The sequence below is a fragment of the Emydura macquarii genome, unplaced genomic scaffold, assembly GCF_026122565.2.
Source record: "Emydura macquarii macquarii isolate MOO-44397 ecotype Brisbane River unplaced genomic scaffold, CSIRO-AGI_Emac_v2 contig_2897, whole genome shotgun sequence".
Classification (NCBI taxonomy): Eukaryota; Metazoa; Chordata; order Testudines; family Chelidae; genus Emydura; species Emydura macquarii.
The window spans coordinates 2,927,240-2,949,135 of record NW_027133034.1 but is presented as its reverse complement, the minus strand read 5'-3'; the positions used below and the strand labels follow the sequence as shown (position 1 = coordinate 2,949,135).

At 38.1% G+C, this 21,896-nt stretch overlaps 1 protein-coding gene across 4 annotated transcripts in view; it reads left to right on the top strand.

Annotated features, from left to right (window-relative positions):
- The window catches only part of TRPM3 (transient receptor potential cation channel subfamily M member 3), a 593,929-nt gene that overhangs the window by 449,943 nt on the left and 122,090 nt on the right, over positions 1–21,896 (top strand). For all 4 annotated transcript variants that reach the window (XM_067569296.1, XM_067569294.1, XM_067569295.1 and 1 more), the window contains exon 7: positions 16,941–17,115. In XM_067569296.1, coding sequence (XP_067425397.1) covers positions 16,941–17,115 — 175 coding nt within the window. The remainder of the gene's footprint in view (positions 1–16,940; positions 17,116–21,896) is intronic.

Genomic DNA, 21,896 nt, shown 5'->3' with positions numbered 1-21,896 from the left:
TGGACTACCGCATGAGTATAAGCCTGCCCAACTCTTTGGGTCTATACTTGGGTCGATAGCCTGAGCCACTGTCTGTGCCATAGTATCCACACCGCTGTTCTTAGCTTACTAGCTTGAGCAGAGCTAGCATATTTGTCTACCTGGGTAGAGAGGCACGTTTCCAACTGCAGTGCAGACATACCCAGTACCATCTACTGAATCACCAGTTCCATATCCTGCAGCACTTTGATTTTTTTCCCTGGGAAATCTGTCATGCTGACGTCTTACCCTGCATAGGACAAGTGCGTGATACCCTTACTCACATTTGGCAGTACCTTACCCTACGAATAGTCTCACTGGCTTCACTGGAACATCCCATGCAATAAGAAACTACTCATTGTGAGTGAAGTTACCATAGTCTGGCCATGAACTTGTAATTGCTAACTAAATCTGTAATAAGGATGCTCCTCTGGTGAATGACAGAATATTGTGACATCAGACTGTAGTTACATCATAACAGTGCAACCAAAAAACTTTCTAATTTTTTTAATTGTTTACAAATATTAATCCTTTAAACGTTTCTTCTTTTTCCTATTTTTGCTTCTTGTTGTGAATAGTGCAAAGTCCTAAGAAACAGCCCCAGAAAACCAACCAATTATACATCAAGGTCTGCATGTTTCAGGATGTGGAGACTGGGGGAGATTGGGGTCTTTGGGTTTTTGGTTGCTTTAATTTTGCTCCCTCTCAAATGCTTTCTTCTCTTTATTTACATTTGTGGCATAGTACACATGGTACAGGAGGCCTGCTTTTCTTTTCTTTTCTTTTCTTTTCTTTTCTTTTCTTTTCTTTTCTCTTCTTTTTTTTTTTTTTAAATTCAGTTCCCTCTTCAGAATAAATTATGGTGCCACACAGTACACAAAATATCTCTGTGGGAACTGAATGAATACTTCATGAGAGAGTGCACCCATTCCATTAGTGCTCACATTTTAATTCACAGTAAATTGTCCCAATTTACGTTTTGGTCTTAGCACTCACATAGTGCTTGTCACCCAGGATATCAAAGTACTTTGAAAAGGGTGGTAGGCTATCCCCATTTTTACAGAGGGTGAAAGTGAAATAGAGAGATTAAATGACTTGTCCAAGTTCACATGACAAATCATTGTCAAAATGAATGGAACCCTGATCTCCTGAGTTCCAGTCTTGTGTGACAGCCACTACACCATGCTAACTCTTTTTAAAATCTGTCTGATTTCAGATATAGTTGCTTCTGTAACACAGACATAAGCATCTCTTCAGACTAGAGACGGCAACAAAATATAATCCAAATCTGAACTTTTCCCAAGACTAAAATTGTTCCAATCCACGCTTTTATTTTGTCCCCTTATAAGATAGGGGTCAGACACAACATTCAGCTCAAATTTAAAGTTTGAAGGTGTTCAGCTCCAGAGTTTTGATCTGTACCTTTACTTGATACTATTAATGAGCTAAGTAACCAGGACAGTTTTAGAGTGTTAAACAAGGATATCGATTTTACTTATTTAATCATTCATTCTGCGTGTAGCAATAAGAAACTACTCACTTCTTGTAGCCAAATAAGCAAAGTTTATTCCTCAACAGGCAAACTGAAGGAACTAAACAGGAAGGTTGGGGTGGTTCTGGTTGGTTGGAGAAGGGAATTCCGACAATGTAACATGTCTACAGTATCTATTCATGTGACCCGTGGACTTCCCTTTGTCATCCTATGCCTGAGAATATATGAAGGGGGCTGGGAAGGCAAAGGGACGTTCAACTGTCATCACTGGCATCTCCTTTAACCATTGCACCATCATCAAATGCATTGGAATGCTCATTTATATCAGATTTTCCTTTCACATTCTGTGCAACACTTGATGCATTTCCATGTGTGTGTAGTTAGATGTATGCATAGATTTATTTTTAACAAAGACACCCACTGTAAATTGGAGCTGTGTGAAATGTTCCCAGTGAAACACAGAATCATCTGAAATCACCTGGTTTCAGGTTTCATTACAACCTGGAAGCTCAGGCCTTTTTCATCAGAAAATTCATGGTGGTTTGTGAATCTGGCAGTGGGACTACATAAAAAGGGGTAAGAACATGGATTTGGGAAAGGTATGTTCAGTCAGTGTACAATACCAGATAAAGATCTAACCACATGTCAGTCAAAAGAGGGCAGGCATTGTCTACCATGACTACCCAGAGAATCCTTTATCCATGGGTTCAATTTTGAGCAGATACAGTCTCATTTATAGTTTTGCCAGAAGTTATATGAAATGTATAGTTTTACATGATTTTGATATGAAACTAGGAGGAACTAAGTGATTTCAACTCTGTTGCTTTGTGGTTTGCTCAAACTCAAAGTAAGATTGTGAAGGGAGATACAAAATCATGCAGATTAGAATCCAAGAAAATCTTTGCATTAATTGATTTGGAAATGAAGCCATCAAATTTTACCCAGTTCTGATTTAGTTGCCCAAAGCAGGTAAACAGAAGGGAGGATTTCCTTTTCCTGAAATGTGTACTTTAGCATGCTTTATATGGGAAATTTCAAAGCAAATGAATGAGTTATAGCCAAGAACAACTCCCAAAAATCTAATCTGGGAAAGTTTAAACCCCATTTGGTGCCTGTGTTAAGTTCTCAGGAGCTAATGGGACTAGGTAAAACATCCATCTGGAAAGTAGAAGTTGAGAGTACCCTACAATTTACTGACATTTTAAAATTGCCAAATTGAATGTCCGGTTATTCCCAATTTATGGTAAGCATTGCCTACAGCTGAGGAGCTCCAAGAAGAGCGAAACCAGTTAGGTCCTGTACTACTGGCCTAATGAGCAAACAATTGATCATTAATACTGCATAGATTACTGCATGTGCTTTAATACCAAGCAATTCCTTTTCCTTTTAAATAAATGTTTCCTTCTGAACAATATGTCCCCTTCCCTTAAGAAATAAAAGAGTGGAATTTTAAGTGCTGGCCTTTGAGGCCCTCAAAACCCATAGCCACAGCCACTACTCCAAGCCCTCCCACATCCCCTCTAGTTCTGGGACTATTTAAACATCAATACTGTCTATTTCTACAAGCAACTTTCTGGCCCTTTACATTGCAAAGACAATCTCAAAAATGTAACGCAATCACTAGGGTTGGAAATTAGTCATCCATTTTCCCGTACCCTAAATCAGAAGACATGTGGACTGAAGCCCATGACTGAAGGAAGGCTGGCTAAACTGCCAGTAAAGGTGCTAGGGCTACTATGAGCTCCAGGCCTTGGCCCTGCAGCAGAGTCATACCCTCAATCCAGCTGCCAGTGCAGCTTCTTAGGAAAGTACAGTGGGGACAGCTTAGCTGTAGGCAGCCAGTAAATGAGACTCAGAGGAAGAGGAGTTCAAAGGTCCCCTCCCATGTACCAATTCCCCTTTTTCAACAGCAATCTAGGTAGCAGAGAGAAAGCAGGCAACCTTGGAGGTCGAGGAAAGGGGAATTTGGTCATACTCATAGTAGTAGACCAGGAAGAGAGCAGAGGCTGTAGCCCCCCTCAGGATGAACCCCAGGGAAAGACAGGGATAGATGAGTTACTGATATGGGGCAAAAAGGGGGAATAAAATAAGATGACGTCTTTGGGGGAAAGGAGAATTAAAAACAGAGGGAAGGTCTCTGAAAGAGATTGAGAAGGGGATTGAATACCGGGGCAAAGGAGAGAGAAAGTGCAGAAAGACTGAGGAGAAAGGGTGGGAGTGCAGGGGAGACCAAAGGGGAAGTCAGAAAGATGAAAATACTGGGCTAAAGGAAACAGAAGAGGGGGGAGCAAGAGAAAGATCCGGTGTAAGATGGAAGGGAACAATGGACCTGTACAACCCCTAAAAAGGGACTGACAGAGTCTAAAAGAGAAAAAGAATGAGAGGGAAGAAGGGCCTCTTGTTCAAAGAAAAATTTTAAAAAATCAAGGGAGTAGAGGGGAGGGAGGAAGATGGTACCAAGATGGATTAAATGAGAAAGAGACGGAAGGAAAGTGAATTAAATTGAAAATCCAAGGATATGCAAATCTTAAAAATTAGCCAGTTTTCCTTAGCTCATTAATGCTTCCGTATCATCTTGTATTTTCCTTGCATACAATATGTTGCTCTGTACATTTATGAAGAAGAGTTGAGATATTTTGAGCATTTGTTAATTTTGCTGGCCACTCCAAATTCTCTAGACATAGCAGGTGATGAGGGGCCAACCAACTGGAAGATTGATTTGATGTATTAAATTAGCAACTTATTAAAGTTGTTCAGAAGAGGATGCAAGGACTTTTTGTTTCCATCAGTATTTGGACTTCCAGTAGCAATGAAGTGTCCTAAAAGAACTTAAGGTTACAGACCAATTTGACAATCTGAAGGCAATGCCCTCAATATGGGAGATGTTATGGAGGGACATGTTCAACAATTAGCTTCCTTCTTCCCACCAGCATTACTGCTGATTTTCCTGTGTTCATCTCTAGGCAGTTGCTCTACATTTAGATAGTGATCTGAATTCAGCATTGAGAAAGCTTGAGAAATGGCATTTAATGTTAATATAAAAGTGTATTACCTGTGTACTGCTGGCACTACAATCCATGTTGTCTCATATAGCTTCATACATATGTTGTATAGTATCAAGAAGAGGATTGAGCCTTGAGGGTTTTGGGAGGACTCCAAAGATGGAAAAAATGGTTTCATATAATAACCTTTCAGATTTAGTCTCAAATCAAGGATCTGTGCCATTACACGGTTTTCTCCTTTACCTCTGCAGCCTCTTTGAGGTGGTATAGGAATATCTGGTGGTAAGTGGTATCAAATAGCACCGAGGCCCAGCAGGATGAGTGTGGATGCATTTGCTTTTTCAGTGGACTGGTTTCCTGTCTTTTAGACCACTTTAAATCTGTTGCTCTATTTAAGGGAACTGAAAGAATACCTCTTAGCCATATTGTCTCTCTAATAAATAACAATTAGAGAAAGAGGAATACCAGTTCATAATGTGTTGCTGCAGGGCAAAGATTAGGAGTTCAGAAAATGTAAATTCCTGCCTCCAGCTTTTTGATTCATGGTAGGTGTGGACTTTTGTTTCATAGGATATAAATGCTGCCCTGAGGCATGCAGAGCATATTTACCTGTTTATTATTTCTGTTAAAATACCTCTCACTGTGATATATGAGCACTGCGCAAAATTAAAGAGCACAAACACCCAGAACAAAATAATTGGTTTTGGAAGTCACAAAACACATTCATGCACTGTGTTTGTGTCAGACCTTGCTGTTGAAGCATGCTGCTAAATACTCTATGAGCTCCAGCATTTTTATAGTGGTTACAATCCCCAGTAATAAAGTAATTCAGGCCTAGTGGCTGGCCTACTCAAAGAAAAAACATTACTACTTCTGCTAACTAGAGTTGTGCAAATATCTGCTGTTACAATTCACTGGGGTTAGCTAAAACATTATTATTTCAGTTTTGGTTCCCATGGGTCCCCTAGCCCCAAAGTTCTACTTTAAGTTTCAGGCTAGAAAAATCTCAAAATCCTAGAGTGATCCAGATATTTCTGAACTCAGACCAGGTTTGATCAAACATCAGTCCAGAATTGCCAAAAAGTTTGAAAAATCTTGATTGATCTTTATTAAGAAAGGTTTCCATTGTCAACTAATGGGGATTCTCCTTTAGTGCAGCTGGGAAGGAGCCACTGAAACAAAATGTCCTCACCCCTTACCTCCTATGTTGGATAAAGGCTTGATAACTGACAATCATGATACTGTATGAATGCAGAAATGGATTTGTTACTCTGACACTTACAAAGTCACAGTGAAAATAAAGACCCAGATATGTTTTTAAAAGAGAAATAGTTCTGGCATTTGTATGCGCAAGTGCAACTGCCATGCACATTTTTATTATATTCTATGTATTTATTTCATTTTTAAAGAAAATATGCTCCCACTTTATAATCTAGGGACACTTAAATATATTACAAGTTTACAAAAATTTAACCCAAAACAACCAACCAGAAAACCTAATACTTATTCTCCAGAGCCCACCAAATCAAATCAAATGTGGATATTCAAAGACACAATTGTAATGTAGCTGCAGTAACTTCATGGACTCATGGGGTACTGTTTGTTTGTTTATTTGGGGGGCGTTAAAATAAATGTCTGATCCTTAATGTCACCTAATCTAGTGTCAAATTGTTTAATATGTTGTATTGCTGTAGTTATGAAGTTTCCCCTTCTAAGCCTCAGCAAACATTTATAACGGCGATTTATTGATGACTCATGTAGTTATGGGGAACCACCATTGACAGAGGGTAGTACTCTGTTTTATGAGAAAAAATAGTACACTATGTTAAAAACAAACTCAATTCTGCTGCTTCTACCATTTTGAGTGATGTCTGGGGACTATACAAACCTGTTGCCAACTGCAGCCTGGGACTAAAATCCAAAATAAAGCTGCAGCCAGCATTGCAATTAGCTTGCACTACAAAGCAACATAGGTACTTGCTGCATACCTGAGAATTGTGGTATGTTAAGAAAACAGGCAGCAGTAGTACTGAAGTGACTCTCTGGTGGATCGGGAGAGTGCATTCTCCCTGTGCCATGGGCATCATAAAGTTCCCGGAACAGTACATGCGAAGGCAACTTCTTCATAGATTAATAGACAGGCAATTAAGTGAAATCAAAGGTCCAAAATATTTTTTCTTAATCTTATTGCAAAATCCTGGTGAGTTCTTCCTTTATTAAAGGAACATTTCACTATTAGATGGTGCGACCTTAAATGTTTTCTGTAAGAGTAGCATAGGAAGCTAGGGAATTCTCAAATAAATGAGTCCATTAAACAGAGAACCTCATAGTATAAAACTTTATGTAACAGGAAAATATTTCAATTAAGCCAGTCTTTGATTTCCTGAAAACTCACTCTATACATGTACTTTAAAGGATATTATGGGGTACATTTTTAGTTGGGCCTCTCTATCCAGCCTCTCGTTGTGCATGCTCAAAATGGTGCACATACATACCTGTGCCTGCACTGTGCAGGTACAAACAGTTGTATGCACACTAACACTTATATTAACCCTTTAACAGTCTAACACTTGAGACAATGTAAGTGGTAGCATTTCTACCTGCAAAACCCTAATGAATTTTACCAGTAGAAATACTACCACTAATATGCTCCCACGTGTGAGGCTTTTTAAATAGCATGCACAAGTGGAGCCTGAAGCCTGTAAATCTGGCACTAAATATCTAATCCACTTGCTTTAGGAATTTTTAATAGGCCTTCTTTGCTTTCATCGTGCAACATTAAGTGCAAGGGAAGTGATAACGCAGGGAACTGAGGTATTTATGAGTAATACATCTCCAGTCCAAAAGAGACCCCTTCTTATGTTGAAATGCAATGGGGGGGAGAGAAAACCAAATGGGTTAAGTTATGTCCTGATTGATACCTGGCAACCCTAATGGCATTACAAGCGTCCAGAGAGGCAGGATGCACTGTGCACTGTGTCTTATTCATATGTATTTCTTCCCTGATATGATTTGTTAAGTCTCCCTGGAGATTTAATCTCTCAGTTTAGCTCTTTCCTCTAAACATAATGACTAATCAAATTATGCTTTTAATTCATCACATGGAACATTACATTTCAGTTTAAAGCTGTCTCTTGAAATTAAACTCTGCTGATGGACATAAATTTATAAATAGTTTATAAAAGATTAATAAATTATAAGCATAGAATCACAGAATCATAGAAGGGACATTGTGAGGTCTTCTAGTTGAGTCCCCTGCATTTATGGCAAAACAAAGTATTATCTACACCATCCCTTACAGGTGATAGGAGGTTTTTAAGAGTAGGTTAGACAATGATGGAGATTCTACAACCTGTAGGCAATGTAATCCAGTGCTTAACTACCCTAACAGTTGGGAAGTTTTTCCTAATGTGCAACTTAAACCTCCCTTTCTGCAATTTAAGCCCATTGCTTCATGTCCTATCCTCAGAGGTTAACAAGAACAATTTTTCTCCCTCCTCTTTGAAAGAACCTTTTAAGTACTTGGAAACTGTTATGTCCTCCCTCAGTCTTCTCTTCTCTAGACTAAACAAATGCAATTTTTTTCAATCTTTTCTAATAGCTCATATTTTCCAGACCTTTAATCATTTTTATTAATCTCCTCTGGACTTTCTCCAATTTAGCCACATCTTTCCAAAAATGTGGTGCCCAGATCTGGACACAACATGCCAGTTGAAGCTGTATCAGCAGGGAGTTGAGCAGAAGAATTACTTCTCATATCTTGATTTCAGCACTCCTGCTAATACATCCCAGAATGATGTTTGCCTTTTTTGCAACAGTGATTCACTGTTGACTCATATGTAGTTTGTGATCCACTATGATCCCCAGCTCTCTTTCCGCAATACTCCTTCCTAGACAGTCATTTCCCTTTTTGTATGTATCCAATTGATTGCTCCTTACTAAGTGGAATACTTTGCATCTGTCCCCTATTAACCCTATTTACCAGACCATTTCTCCAGTTTGTTCATTTTGAATTTTAATCCTATCCTCCAAAACACTTGCAAACCCCGCCCCCCCCCCACACCTTGGCATTGTCCACAAACTTTGTAAGTGTATTCTCTATGCCATTATCTAAATCATTAATGAAAATATTGAACAGAACCGGACTCAGGATCAATCCCTGAAGGACCCCACTCAATATGCCCTTCCAGTTTGAGTGTGAACCACTGATAACTACTCTCTGGGAATGGTTTTCCAATCGGTTATGCACACACCTCATAGTAGCTCCATCTAGGTTGTATTTCCCTAGTTTGTTTATGAGAAGGTCATGCAAGACCGTATTAAAAGCCTTACTAAAGTCAAGATATACCACATCTGCCACTTCCCCCCATCCACTAGGCTTGTTACCCTGTAAAGAAAACAATTAGGTTGGTTTGACATGATTTGTTCTTGACAAAATCATGCTGACTGTTTCTTATCACCTTATCTTCTTGGTGTTTGCAAATTGATTGCTTGATTATTTGCTCCATTACCTTTCTGGGTAGTGAAGTTAAGGTGACTAGTCTGTAATTTCCCAGATTGTCCTCATTCCCCTTTTTATAGATTGGCATTATATTTGCCTTTTTTCAGTCCTCTGGAATCTCTCCCATCTTCAAAGATAATCACTAATGGCTCAGAATCTCCTCAATCAGCTCCTTGAGTATTGTAGGATGTATTTCATCAGACCCTGGCAACTTGAAGACATGTTACATATATGAGTAATATCTGTTATAGATGGTTATAAGCCTTGCTTATAAGCAATCTTTTGACCTGTTAGACTATGTAACAATTTGTAACAATTGATTAACTATTTATTAAAACATTTATTAATAAATTGTTAATACTTTATAAACTATTTATAATAATATAAAGTGAGAATGATTTTCTAGTACTGCCAAACCCAGTACATTTTTTAAATTACTTTTCACACTTTACAGGTGTTTTATGCCATCCTCTTCCTTGATTCAACTCCAATATCATTCACTTACTCTGTTTTACTGTTAATTTATATATCCTTATTTGCCCCTGCTATAGTATCATTGCTAAGGCAAAATGGGGTTCTTCTCCTATGTACTATGCTAGTGCCTACAAGTATCTAAAACCCCAGTGTGTGGTTAGGTATGGAACTTACAATGAATTGTCTAGTGCAGTGCTTCTCAACCTGGGGGTTGCGGGATGGGTTTAGGATACAAGCAGGGCTGGTGTTAGCCAATAGGAAGCAGGGAAATTGCCTGGGGCCCCACAAATCAAATATACACGTTTCAGCTGAAGCCCTGAGCCTCACCAGGTTGAAGCCCCGAGCTTAAGATAGAGGGTTGAAATTTTTTCTAGTGAGATGAGGGAGGTCCCTTTTTTTTTTTTTTTTTTAAAGTCCAAAGGGGGTCACCAACACAAAAAGACCACTGGTATAGTAGGTAGGTGTCACCATTACTCTCTTCTGGATAGAGCTGCTTAAGTGTGTGTTGGTGGCTATATACTGCTAATAGCAAATGGAGTAACAGTCACAAAGTCTTAGGTGGCTACAGATTTGTTACAGTGGTTGCCTTAGCAGTGACCACAGTAGAGGTTGTAAAACACTTAGTAAGATAAACTTCTCTGCAAATACCTTTGCTTACATTATTATAACTTTCTACATATTTCACAGGAAAGGAAGGCTTGTCCTGTAGCTAAAACACTGCACTGGGACCAGGAGAGTTAGGTTCAACTCCTAGCTCTGCCACAGACTTCCTATGTGATCTTGGACAAATTACTTCATCTCTGTGCTTCAGTTACTGATATATAAAATAAAGATAATACCACCTCTTTTCTCCTGCCCTGTGTAGGATGAATATATGAACATAAGAATGGCCATACCAGGTCAGACCAGTGGTCCATCTAGCCCAGTATTCTGTCATCTGACAGTGGCAAATGCTAGATGCTTCAGAGAGAGTGAACGGAACATGGTGATTATTGAGTGATCAACCTCCTGTCATCCAGTCCCAGCTTCTAGCAGTCAGAGGTTTAGGGACACCTAGAGCATGGTGTTGCATCCTTGATCATCTTGGCTAATAGACATTGATGAACCTCTACTCCATGAATTTATCTAATTCCTTTTTTAATCCAGTTATAGTTTTGGCCTTCACAATATCCCCTGGCAAGGAGTTCCACATGTTGGCTGTATGTTGTGTGAAGAAGTACTTCGTTATATATGTTCTAAATCTACTGCTTATTAATTTCATTGGGGGTCCCTGGGTTCTTGTGTTATGTGAAGGCGTAAATAACACTTTTTTCTCCACACCATTCATGATTTTATAGACATCCATCCTATCTCCCCTCAGTCATCTCTTTTCCAAACTTAATAGTCTCATCTCTCCTCATATGGAAACTATTCCATCCCCCTAATCATTTTTGTTGCCCTTCTCTATTCTTTTCTCAATTCTAATATATCTTTTTTGAGTTGGGGCAACCAGAACTGCATTCAAGGTGTGGGCATAAAATGGATTTATATAGTAGCATTATGATATTTTTCTGTCACTTGCCTAATGGTTCCTAACATTCTATTAGTTTTTGACTAAGTTGGAAGCATATTTAGACCTGCCAGTAATCTCCATTGTGATGAACTCAATGATTGTTCAGAATATTGATTATTTAGGCTATGCAGTATTGCTAGATGAGAAAGTAGATATGACTTCTCACTCTTCAAGGAATGGGCTTTAAGAATTCAAAGAGGCACACGTGAAGGGAAGAATTTGTTGAAACTAGAGCTGGTTGGAAAACGGTGAAAATTTTTAATTTTGTTTAAATTTTGAATCATCAAAAAAAATTCAATCAGCTCTATCGGGTGGCTGCAAAGCACCAAAATGAATTTTTCAAAAAGAAAGTTTTGCTGAAAATTCTAAACATATTTACCAACTCTAACTGAAACCAAGAGAGCATAGGATATTCATGACATAGGAGATAATTGAAGGAAAAATACCTGGTTTACTACAGCCAAAATAATTCACTAATACCAAAAAAAGAAATAAAAATATACTAATCTTTGGAAGTGAAAGGATCTCTTTACATGATGATCTCTAGTGCGTCCTCAAAAAACTCTGTGCCAATGTTGGAGAATCAAGTAATAGGGTGCCCACCCTCAGGGCTTGTTTGCAGTTCTTTTTATTACCAGTTCCCAAATATTTAGAGGCTTAAATGAATCCAAGATTTCCTTGGCTTATACATTATAATGAAGTCAGCCTGTGGCTTGTCTACTTGTACTTGAAAGGAAAATCTCTTTAATAAAGGCAGCTACATTTTTATGTTAATGAATAAGTGAAATGGAATACAGTATCACAAATAACTCAAGTGCTGTAGGGACCATTGGGGGGAAATGAGAATTAATTGATTTCCCCTAATAATACAGTCTTGTTTGCTGAATTTCTTAGATTGTAAGATGGTCAGGGCAGGAACTGACTTTCTATATATGTGGACAGTCCCTAGCACACTATGGGTGGTACTCTAATGCAAATAATTATTAATAATGAAACATGAGAAACCCATAGAGCTAGGTTTCAGAAAAAAGGAGCTCAGAGATATAACTCACTCACTAATTCTCTCTGAACATAGCTGTTATTGGATCTGAAGAAATGTCAATCAGGGTTTTTTTAAAGAATAAATTGGTTTTAAAATGTTGCATCCAAGTTTGAGATCCTCCCCATAAAGGACTGCATTATATTCCCTGCAGCAAGTGCCTGCTCCCCAGAACTCAAGAAGTCTATGTAACTTTCAGTTTGCATTTGTAAATGTTTCATTTGCAGTTTATGGAGAATGAAGAAAACTATCAAGAAAAGTTCCAGAGGGGTAGCCGTGTTAGTCTGTAATACAGCAAAAACAATGAGAGTTCTGTGGCACCTTAAAGACTAACAAGCTTATGCCTGCTAAAATAAAATTTGTTAGTCTTTAAAGTGCCCCAGAACTCTCGTTGTTTTTGCTATCAATAAAAAAAATTCATCTGTTTGGTGTAGCAAAAGCAGAATTTACAAAACATCCATGATAAAGTCCAGAAAACAAGTTTGTTTAAATCTTTTCCTAGATGCAAAATGTTGCAGAAATGAACCCGCAGGAACAATTGCGAAAGTTAGGTTTTAATCTCTCAGTAATTCATATTTGGGATAGAGCCGAATTAAGATTGACAGAAAAATCTAAAATTTGAGAGTCTCGGCTCTTCAAATGCCAAAGCAAAGGAAACAATAAATATCAGATAGTTTATTAATTTCATTAGGAATGGGGTTTTTTTTAAATCTAAAGTTATTTAATTGTATCCATGCTGGAAGTGTTTTCATAATCAGGCAGAATAAACAATGCCATCTGACTAATCACAGTGAAACACAGCTTGAACTCTTGCAGAAAACTGTTAGCTATCAGTCAATAGAGATTTAAAGAAATACAGATTTGGTGAATGTTTTTGAATAACAAATTCATGAGCCAAAAACAGACTAAGTTTCTCAAATAAACTATTTGCTGAAAATTATTTGCTCAGCTGTAATAAATAATCATCATTCAAAAAGTTAAAATTAGCAGATTGATCGATATCCAGAAGATCCCACCAAAACTGATCAATCCCTCCAGTAGCAGTGTGAAGGAAGATGCACAAATCTTTTTGGAGGTTTTATTGTCTAATAAATTTCTTTAGTGTTGCTCCTAACCAAATTGAGAACTTTGCTTTCTTTCACATTTGAGAAAATAAGTTTTCTTCCTGTGGGATCCAACCACAGAGTGAAAGTAGTATTGTTCCAATGTTACTGCATTCTAATTGGATACAACACAATAAACATTTGATTAAAAAGACTGGCATATCTTTGAGTACTGTCATGCAGCCATTATAAGAAATTTTTCTTAATCCACCTTATGTTCTCCTTAAAATGACATCATATTGACCTCATTCAGTGAAAGAGATCAGCCAAATATTATCCTCATGCATACTATGCTGTTCAGAATGTTTCCATTTGTATGCAACTGTCCTGAGCCACAAAGAAATGTGTTTCTTTGCACAGTGTACGTAATTACCACAAATGTTGTTTCTTTGCAGTGTACATAGTTGTAGTGCAGCACCTCCTGGCTTGAAATGGTTTCCATCATATAAAGAGTTTATAGTTTTGTTCAATGGCTTTCAGCACCCCACTATAAAAATTGTTCCAACAGCACTGTATCCACCCGTTAAGGTACTACTCAACATTAGTAAGTGACAGATCTGTAGGTGTCTATTGTACTTTTTCTCCATGACTGGAAGGTTATTTTCCAGCTGAGAGTTCTATGCAGCCGAAAAGGAATGTAGGTGCAAGTTTCTAATAATTGTTTACAGTTTGATCATGATTTGTTTTATATCTGCCTTGTCATTCACATCTAGAACAAGGAAGAAATGAGACAAAGGCAGCAGAGATGGATCCTTGTTCAAAAATCAAGGAATTCATTTCTTGGGAAACTAATTGTAGAGGAAGGAATAAATAAAACATCAGCCATATACTGTATTGAAAGAAGACAACAATATAAATAAGCAGAAGAGACACTGATGCTTTCAGCCTTCATAAAGCTTGACATTGCTATCCTAATCAGAAGACTAGAAGTTGAATCCTAAAATAGTATAATTAACAACCTGCCCTTTAATTTGGTAAGAAAATTTTAACAGTGTGGCTCTCTAGTAGCACCTGTGAAAGATGTCCATTGATTAAGGGAGGCTGCTGTTCAGTGGAAAGTATACCATGCAGTGTCTCTCCTTATTGGTGCTGTTTGGTTAGCAATCAATTACTGCAGGACACAAACAATTTTCTTGAATTAGAAATCATTTATAAATAACATGCCTGTAATCATCTATTAGCAATAAAGAATTGGGAACACTTAAAAGTCAGTCAGTCTGCAGATGTCGGATGTGTAATATTAATATTTAATGTATCAGGATTCCACCAAATCTTCAACAAGAAAAAATATCTTGTTGTTTTAGCTGGTTATTTGAAAAATGGGTTTTTATTCTTAATTTTTAAACATGCTTTTCAGTGGTTTAATATTATGCATGATAAAAAATAAATGTATTTTTTCAATCATATGAAAGGCTGTCAAAATATATTAATTCCTGGTTTAAATCCATTGAAGTTAATGGAAGTACACTAGGCATAATTTGATCCATCATACTTATGTCGTTTTTTTTAATTCAAGGTTCTTAATCATCCTCTGTCATTCAAATCCCTTCTGTAGAATCACTTCTACAGCAATACTTACAAGAAATTAACCAACTAATAATGATTAGGTAGAGAAGCAATTGGGGATCATTTATAATATACAAAGAAGATATGAAACTATTTAGCTATATGCCAATCATACTGGTAATCACTTTGCTTGTATGTTATCTTTCCACCCACACTTCATCTTTTAGTCTGTCATTATAGACTGTAAGTGTTTCAAGGGAGGTACTGTCTTCCTATATGGCATGCACAACATCTACCATATTTTGGGTACTACTGTAATATAAACAGTAATAATAACTTAAAGCAAGTTTTGATTTATAACTCCTTGGAGGAGCTGACCCCGCTGTCTCAGGTGGCCAGGGGCCGCCAGACTTCGCTATCCCCAGCGGCCATGCCAACCCCAGCTCAGACCTGCCAGTGGCTGAGAGCTCTTGCTCTGTGAGGAGCAAGCATCCTCCTGGACCCTCTGCCCCTGTGCTGGGCACAATGAGGGAGCTACGGGAACCCCAGCTGTGCAGGGACCAGGCAGCCAACCTAATGGTGGGGTTCCGGGGCATAGCCCAGCACGCCCCCTTCCTCCTGCCACCAGGCGGCCCAGAGGCATTTGCTCCTGTCACTCCTGCTCCCCACCACCCCAATAGTGGATGGGGGGTGAGTGGGGGAGAGTGGGAAATGGGTTCACAGACCCCCCTTCCCCCCACAGGGCACTGCCGCCACTGCTCCCAATGGGGGGGAGGGGCACAAGAGCAAGTATTGGCTCCCAACCCCGGAGACCCATGGTATGCAACTGTTATGGCCTTTGTTAAATACACTGGAGACTGTCCTCAGAGAAGATAAGACTGCATTTGTGTATGCTGAAATAGATAAAGGTAAAATCAGATAAAGTGTGGCTGCCCACTCATGCATGTAAAGTGGCTGGGGTCCCTGGTCAGATTACATCTCCCATGATATACCATGGTCTCTACTCTTGGAGATGGGAGGTGGCATTATGGCCATAGTGCATCATGGGAAAAGTAATCTGACAAGGAAGCCTGGCCAATAGAAGAAAATGGAGACATGAGGCAACTGAACTACAACTCTCCTGATGCTCTGCAGAAGTAATTCCCAATCGAAATATTTCAGTTTGTGGGCATTCACTCTTTTTAATTAAAAATCCACATTTTCCACAGAAAGCAAACAGTTTTTTCACCCACACGAAAATCTTCCAGATTTTCCATCAAAAAGCAGCTTTGACAAGAATTTTTCAATCCTCTGTGTATACCCCCTTTTGGATACCACCAGCCTCCACTTGTTAAGAAGACACAAGCAGTACAAGTTGTAAAAATAAAGAACTGTTAATAATATAACACACAAAACTTTTTTTCACTCAGCTGATACTTGTCTAACCACATTAGTCTCCTGAATGAATAAACGTGTTACCTCTTTTGCAGAGGAATCCTATCTAGTTGCATTACAGGTGTAGAGAATGAAGTTATTTTAGTCATTCTGTATTTGGCTGACTGCTATTGGAGTATCGTTTCCAGTTCTGGTGTCCACATGTCAAGGAGGACATTGAAAAATTGAAGAGGGTTCAAAGAAGAGCTATGAGAATAATTAAAGGATTGGAAAGCATGTCTGATAGTGAGAGACTCAAGGATCTCAATCTATTTAGCTTAAGAAAGAGAAGATTAAGAGGTGACTTGATCACAGTCTATAAATACCTACATGGGAAACAGAAATTTGATAGAAGGCTCATAAGTCTAGCAGACAAAGGTACGAGAAGATCCTTTATGTTGGAAGTTGAAGCTAGACAAATTCTGACCAGAAATAAGGCACACATTTTTAACAGGGAGGGTAATTAACCATTGGAACAACTTGTAGTAGATTCTTCATTAGTGAAAATTTTTAAATCAAGATTAGATGTTTTTTAAAAAGATATGTTCTAGTTTAAACTGGAATTAACTCAGGGAAGTCCAATGGCACATGTTATGTAGGAGGTCGGACTAGATGATCAGAAAGGTCCTTCTGGCCTTAAAGTCTATGAACCTATGAATCTCTTAATACCATTTCCTGTAAGAGGCCAATATGTAGTCAGTATGCAGTAATTTCAGTTTGTTTTTTCTTTCTTTTGTTGTCGTTTTTGTTTGGTTTGCTGGCTTTGTGGGTTTTTTTGTTGTTTTTTTGCGGGGGGTTCTTTTCTTTTTTCCCCCCTCCTTTTTTTTTCTTTTACTCCAGGAATTGGGCAAGGGGTTCCAGTGGTGGCACTTATTGTGGAAGGAGGGCCCAATGTTATCTCTATTGTCTTGGAGTACCTACGAGACACTCCGCCTGTTCCTGTTGTGGTATGTGATGGCAGTGGCCGGGCGTCTGACATCCTTGCATTTGGTCACAAATATTCAGAAGAAGGAGGGTGAGTCATTTGTTAGGAAACATTCATGAAACAAAATAATTCTCAATGTGCATAGCTATTTTTTATGCTAATACAGAGGCTGGGAAACTATTAGCAACATAACACAATATTAAATCCTTCCTCAAGTGACCGTTTCTGGCATCAATTAGAATACTGCATAATGAGATTGAATGCAAAAAATATCTGGCTTCTAGATGGTGAAAGCCGATGCACACTGTAGAAACCCTGAAGAATTGTATTGGCAGGTCTACCTATGGGCTAAATCCTAGCCATATAACATGAGCGGCAGTATATAGGCATATACATTGTAATGAGAGTCTGGCATCAGCAACATCTTACCATGGCAGGGCTGGATGTTAAACAAAGGATTGGCTCAATGGGCTCCATGAAATATGCTCACTGTAATCAGAGCTGGCTTGTGCATACTATAAATGGTGATAAACTGTCTTTTATCTCTAGCATTTGGCACAGCCCTGCCTTTGTATAATCATAGTCCCTAATTGTTCACATTAGCCAAGTGTATCTGCTTCTTTCTGTGCTCTGTGGAATTCCATCTGTCCACCTGTATTCATGCACTGCTGCTTGTACAGTGATTTTAGCGTGTCTGCCCCCTTTTCTTTCATTAACTTGAGGAAAGGCAAGAACAGTATTTAGCTCATAGGGTAGCTATTGTAAGCATGTTTTTGGCTGAATTGGGATCAAAGTGTGCTTTTATAAATACCAAGTGTGTCTAATGATTAAGTGCATACATTTTTATGTAATTTGTTCTTTTCCTCTAACCGCCACTAATATGTATGAAATCATATCGGCAAAATTAAGTCTGAGGACTTAAAGACTAGTGGTAAAAACACGCTCTCATTCTAAAACTTAAAGGGCTAATTCATGGTTTTCCTCTACAGCTCCTTCATACTGCTTTGAGGTGGTTAAGATCTGGGGTTCTTATTGGGGTCGTGTGTGTGTGTATAAAATGCACATCAGTAACAGATAGGTTTATAAAATAAGAGAACATGTATAAATAACATATCCTGTAGACTCTAAACACCAATGTATCCAGAACTTCTTTTTGTACATTTTAAAATGTTCAAATGAATGGTGTTAAAGAATGAGTGAAGTTTTTATTAGTCTACTTTCATTACAAGTGTAATGAACAACAACAACAACAATTTCTGGCATGATCATTTGAATCTGATTTCAATTCATACTTAATTTGTTGTGGTCATGGCGCACTACCAACGCTTTAAAGCAACGATATTCAGTGATCAGTTCAAAATAATGTGCATATGCAAAATTTTAAATTGGCTAGAATTATTTGTTTGATTTGTCTTTTGCTTGTGTTTCATAATAAGGCACTCTAGGGTTATAGGTGCTATAGAAAGTGTTATCATGGAGGTATTTTCAAAAGACCTCAGTTGGCCTATCTCTGCTCCTTTAAATCCATATTAAAACTCTCATTGGAGCTCAGTGGGAGGAGATTCAATCCAGTGCAGAGCACTTTTGAAAATCCCACCTCAGTCATTATTATTAATTATGATGCCCTTCCTTTTTAAAGACTGGTGAAATTCCCTGTACCACATTTGAAAGCTATTGATCAAAGAAACACGTTAGCAACATTCTAGAAATTACAAATGGAAATGACTAATCAGACCATATAATCCATCCTCCAGCAAATGCAGGTGTGTGTGCTGAAGTAAGGACCAAAATGCTAGGCACTGTCAGCTCCCTCAAGCTATATTCTCAGACGCTTTGGCCAGTGTAGTTTTAAAAGTGTCAGCTAACTGTACTTCCACCATGTCCCTTGTGTAACCTATTCCTCAGTTTTAATAGATCTCATTGTTTGCACATTTAACGTTACTTTCCTTTGCTAACTTGCATTTCATTACTCCATGTTGCCATCCTAAACAATTTCCAGCTCCCTTCTTGACATTTATACCCTTTAAATATTCATATGTCAGGTCCTCCTGCCCCCTCCACACCCAGATATTCATTAGTAAAAAGCAATAAACTCCAAAAATTGTATTTCTGAATTCAGCCAACAAGCAACAAGAATCTCCTTCAGATACCACAAAGATAAGAACCTAAACACAATAAAATGGAATCACCTTCAGCTGTCATCATAATCCCTCATTAATAAGGAAAGCAGAGCATGGAGATGATGGGAAATAATATTAGTTTGCCTGGAGTCATTACAAACAAGCCACAAGTCTAAGGTTCTCAAGCCTGGTCTTCTAAAATATGGTCATTCCCCTCCTGCCTGCAATTCACAGTTCATTGCTTGATTTGACTATTTCCCAGGATTTCCTAGGTGACAGCTGCAGTGTTAATATATTTAAGAAAACACTTGAGGATGTCCTAATCACACAGCATCTGCTTCCAAGTGTAAAGATGTCAGTCTAAAATGAGACTGGGACATACTATTTTTTTATGAATAATAAGTATAAAACTCCAATAATGTGCTCATGAAAACATAAGAAAGTAAATTCTACTTTCATTGAGGAGTCATTCTGTTCCTGATTTTATTAACCTTTGTGATTTTTTTCAAATACCATTTAAAATAAGGCACAAACAAAACAACTGATAGTAGTATACACATAGCACAAAAATTGCTGTGACTGCAGCTACAAATTTTTCTTTTGAACTGAGTCTCTGTAAGTAGGTTAAGGCAACTCTGTCCTTCAGAATACGAATTGATTTTAAAAGTCCAAATTACATCCTAAACTAAATTCTCCTCTTTTTTTTTTCTTTTCTCCTTTTACACAGCCAGAGTGTATAATCCAAGAAACACTCAAACTCTGGCTACTTTCTGCAAGCTGTGTACTTCTACAAATCATAAAGTATCTTCTCCTGGTTATTCGCTGGTTGTCCGATCTGAATCACTCAGAAATCACACATCACTCATGGCAGCACTATTTTATGGGCTCAGCACATTAATATCAATATTATCAATCTCTTTGTTTCAGTGTTCTAAATGCCTACTCACTACAGGCTGCAAATGTACTGATTTTGTACATACACAATAAATGTGTATACTCGGCAATGCTGTGAGGTAGTCTCAAATTTCTTTGAGGATATGATCATTAACATTTCTTTTGAGGAGTTTCCAAGGGTGAAGAGCCAGGTCCGAAAGTAGAGGACAAAGCATAGTCATTTTTGCTTGAGTTTGCTTCAGGCTCCACTCTTTTTTTCCTGAGATCCCAGAGTGTAGAACTGGACAATTGCTCATCTGTATGAAGGGCCCTTATGGACGGGCTCCCTCAAGGTTCTATCTTGTCTCCCCTCTCTCCCACCGTTCACATTTACCTGTTAATTGTTTTCCTAAATTAGCAAAACATGCTTTAAAACTTCTTATTTAAGAATGTTAATATAGAAATATTATAACAGGGAAGTGCAGTAGCTCTCTGTAAAGGTAAGCATTTTATAGAGGAGATAACTATTCTTGAAATGACCACTGCCATGGTCAAAACTGAAGGCTGTTTCTTATTGTAGGTTTGGAGCTTTAGGATCCCTTACAGTGTCTTCTACAAGACAGTTGCTCAATATAAAGGGAGGAAATTTTGCACAATAAAACAGATTCTCAAATTATTGTGCATTCTAATGTAAGCAAAACTCTGATAGCCTCATGTCATAGGAGGTTGTTTGGCTGCACCATAAGGTCCCAGTCCTGCATCATGATAAGAGCTAGGCCCGAAGCACTCCATACATCATAGAACTGGGCCCTGTCTTTATTTCCCATGACTGCAATGATGTATTTTAAGAAGAAATAGATCACAGAGAGTCCTGAAACACAACCTTACAATAAGAAATAACTTTGAAGTTAAGTCAATTTTGTGGCCCAATTACATTTTTCCTCAATATAAAAGTAACTGCACATTTAAAAAAAAAAAAGTTGGGCTAATAAGGTGTGTGGTGCTTTTCCTTAAGGTGAGTTTAAGAGCACTATGCATATTGAATCTGCATTAATATAGCTGTTGCAAACTTCCATTGAATGCTGATATTGGAGATTACTTTATAACCTTGATCTTGAAAAATTTTCAGCAGTGCGTGGAAGGTTGTTGTACTACAATGTAAGTGTAAAGAGAGGCTACAGGTGCGTGTAAGTAAGGTTAAGCTCTAGGCATGGCCATTTGCATTAAGCAGTAGCAAGCTCCTTTCATTCATGTGCCCTTACTTTCAGGACATGATAGGGATGATGTATTTTCAGAGGAGACATAAGCTTAAATCCAACCCTACTTATGTTATTGATACTCTTAGCTCTTATGCCATATTCCTACTACTGGGCAGGAGTAACTTGCTGGGTGCAAAACTGCAATGTCATTAATGCAAGATCAGGTTCTTGCATGCTTCCCATCCTGCTCCTCACTTTATCCTTTCCAAATATAGGAACTTACATATATATATATATATATAGGCATTTTTGTTTATAGGCATTTGACTTCATTGAGACTACCTACCTGCTTAAAGCTAAAGACATGCTTAAGTGTTTTGCTGGAACTGGACCCAGGATGATAAAATCTGTATGAGCCCCTGAATTGTTGAAGTGGTTAAATTAGTAGTTAAATTCCAGCTCTCCACCAAGTAAATCCACAAAAACTTTTGATTTGTAATCAAACATGCCCTCCCATTCCCCTGCCCTGCATGCATGCATGCATTCTGACAAGCAACTTTAAATTGCTGCTATTTATAGAATCGTGCATACTGTGATAGTGGTGTGCAGCCCTCAGGGTCTATTGTTAATTAAATCCTGCATTTAAAAAAATAAAGATTAGATTAACGCTATCTCATTG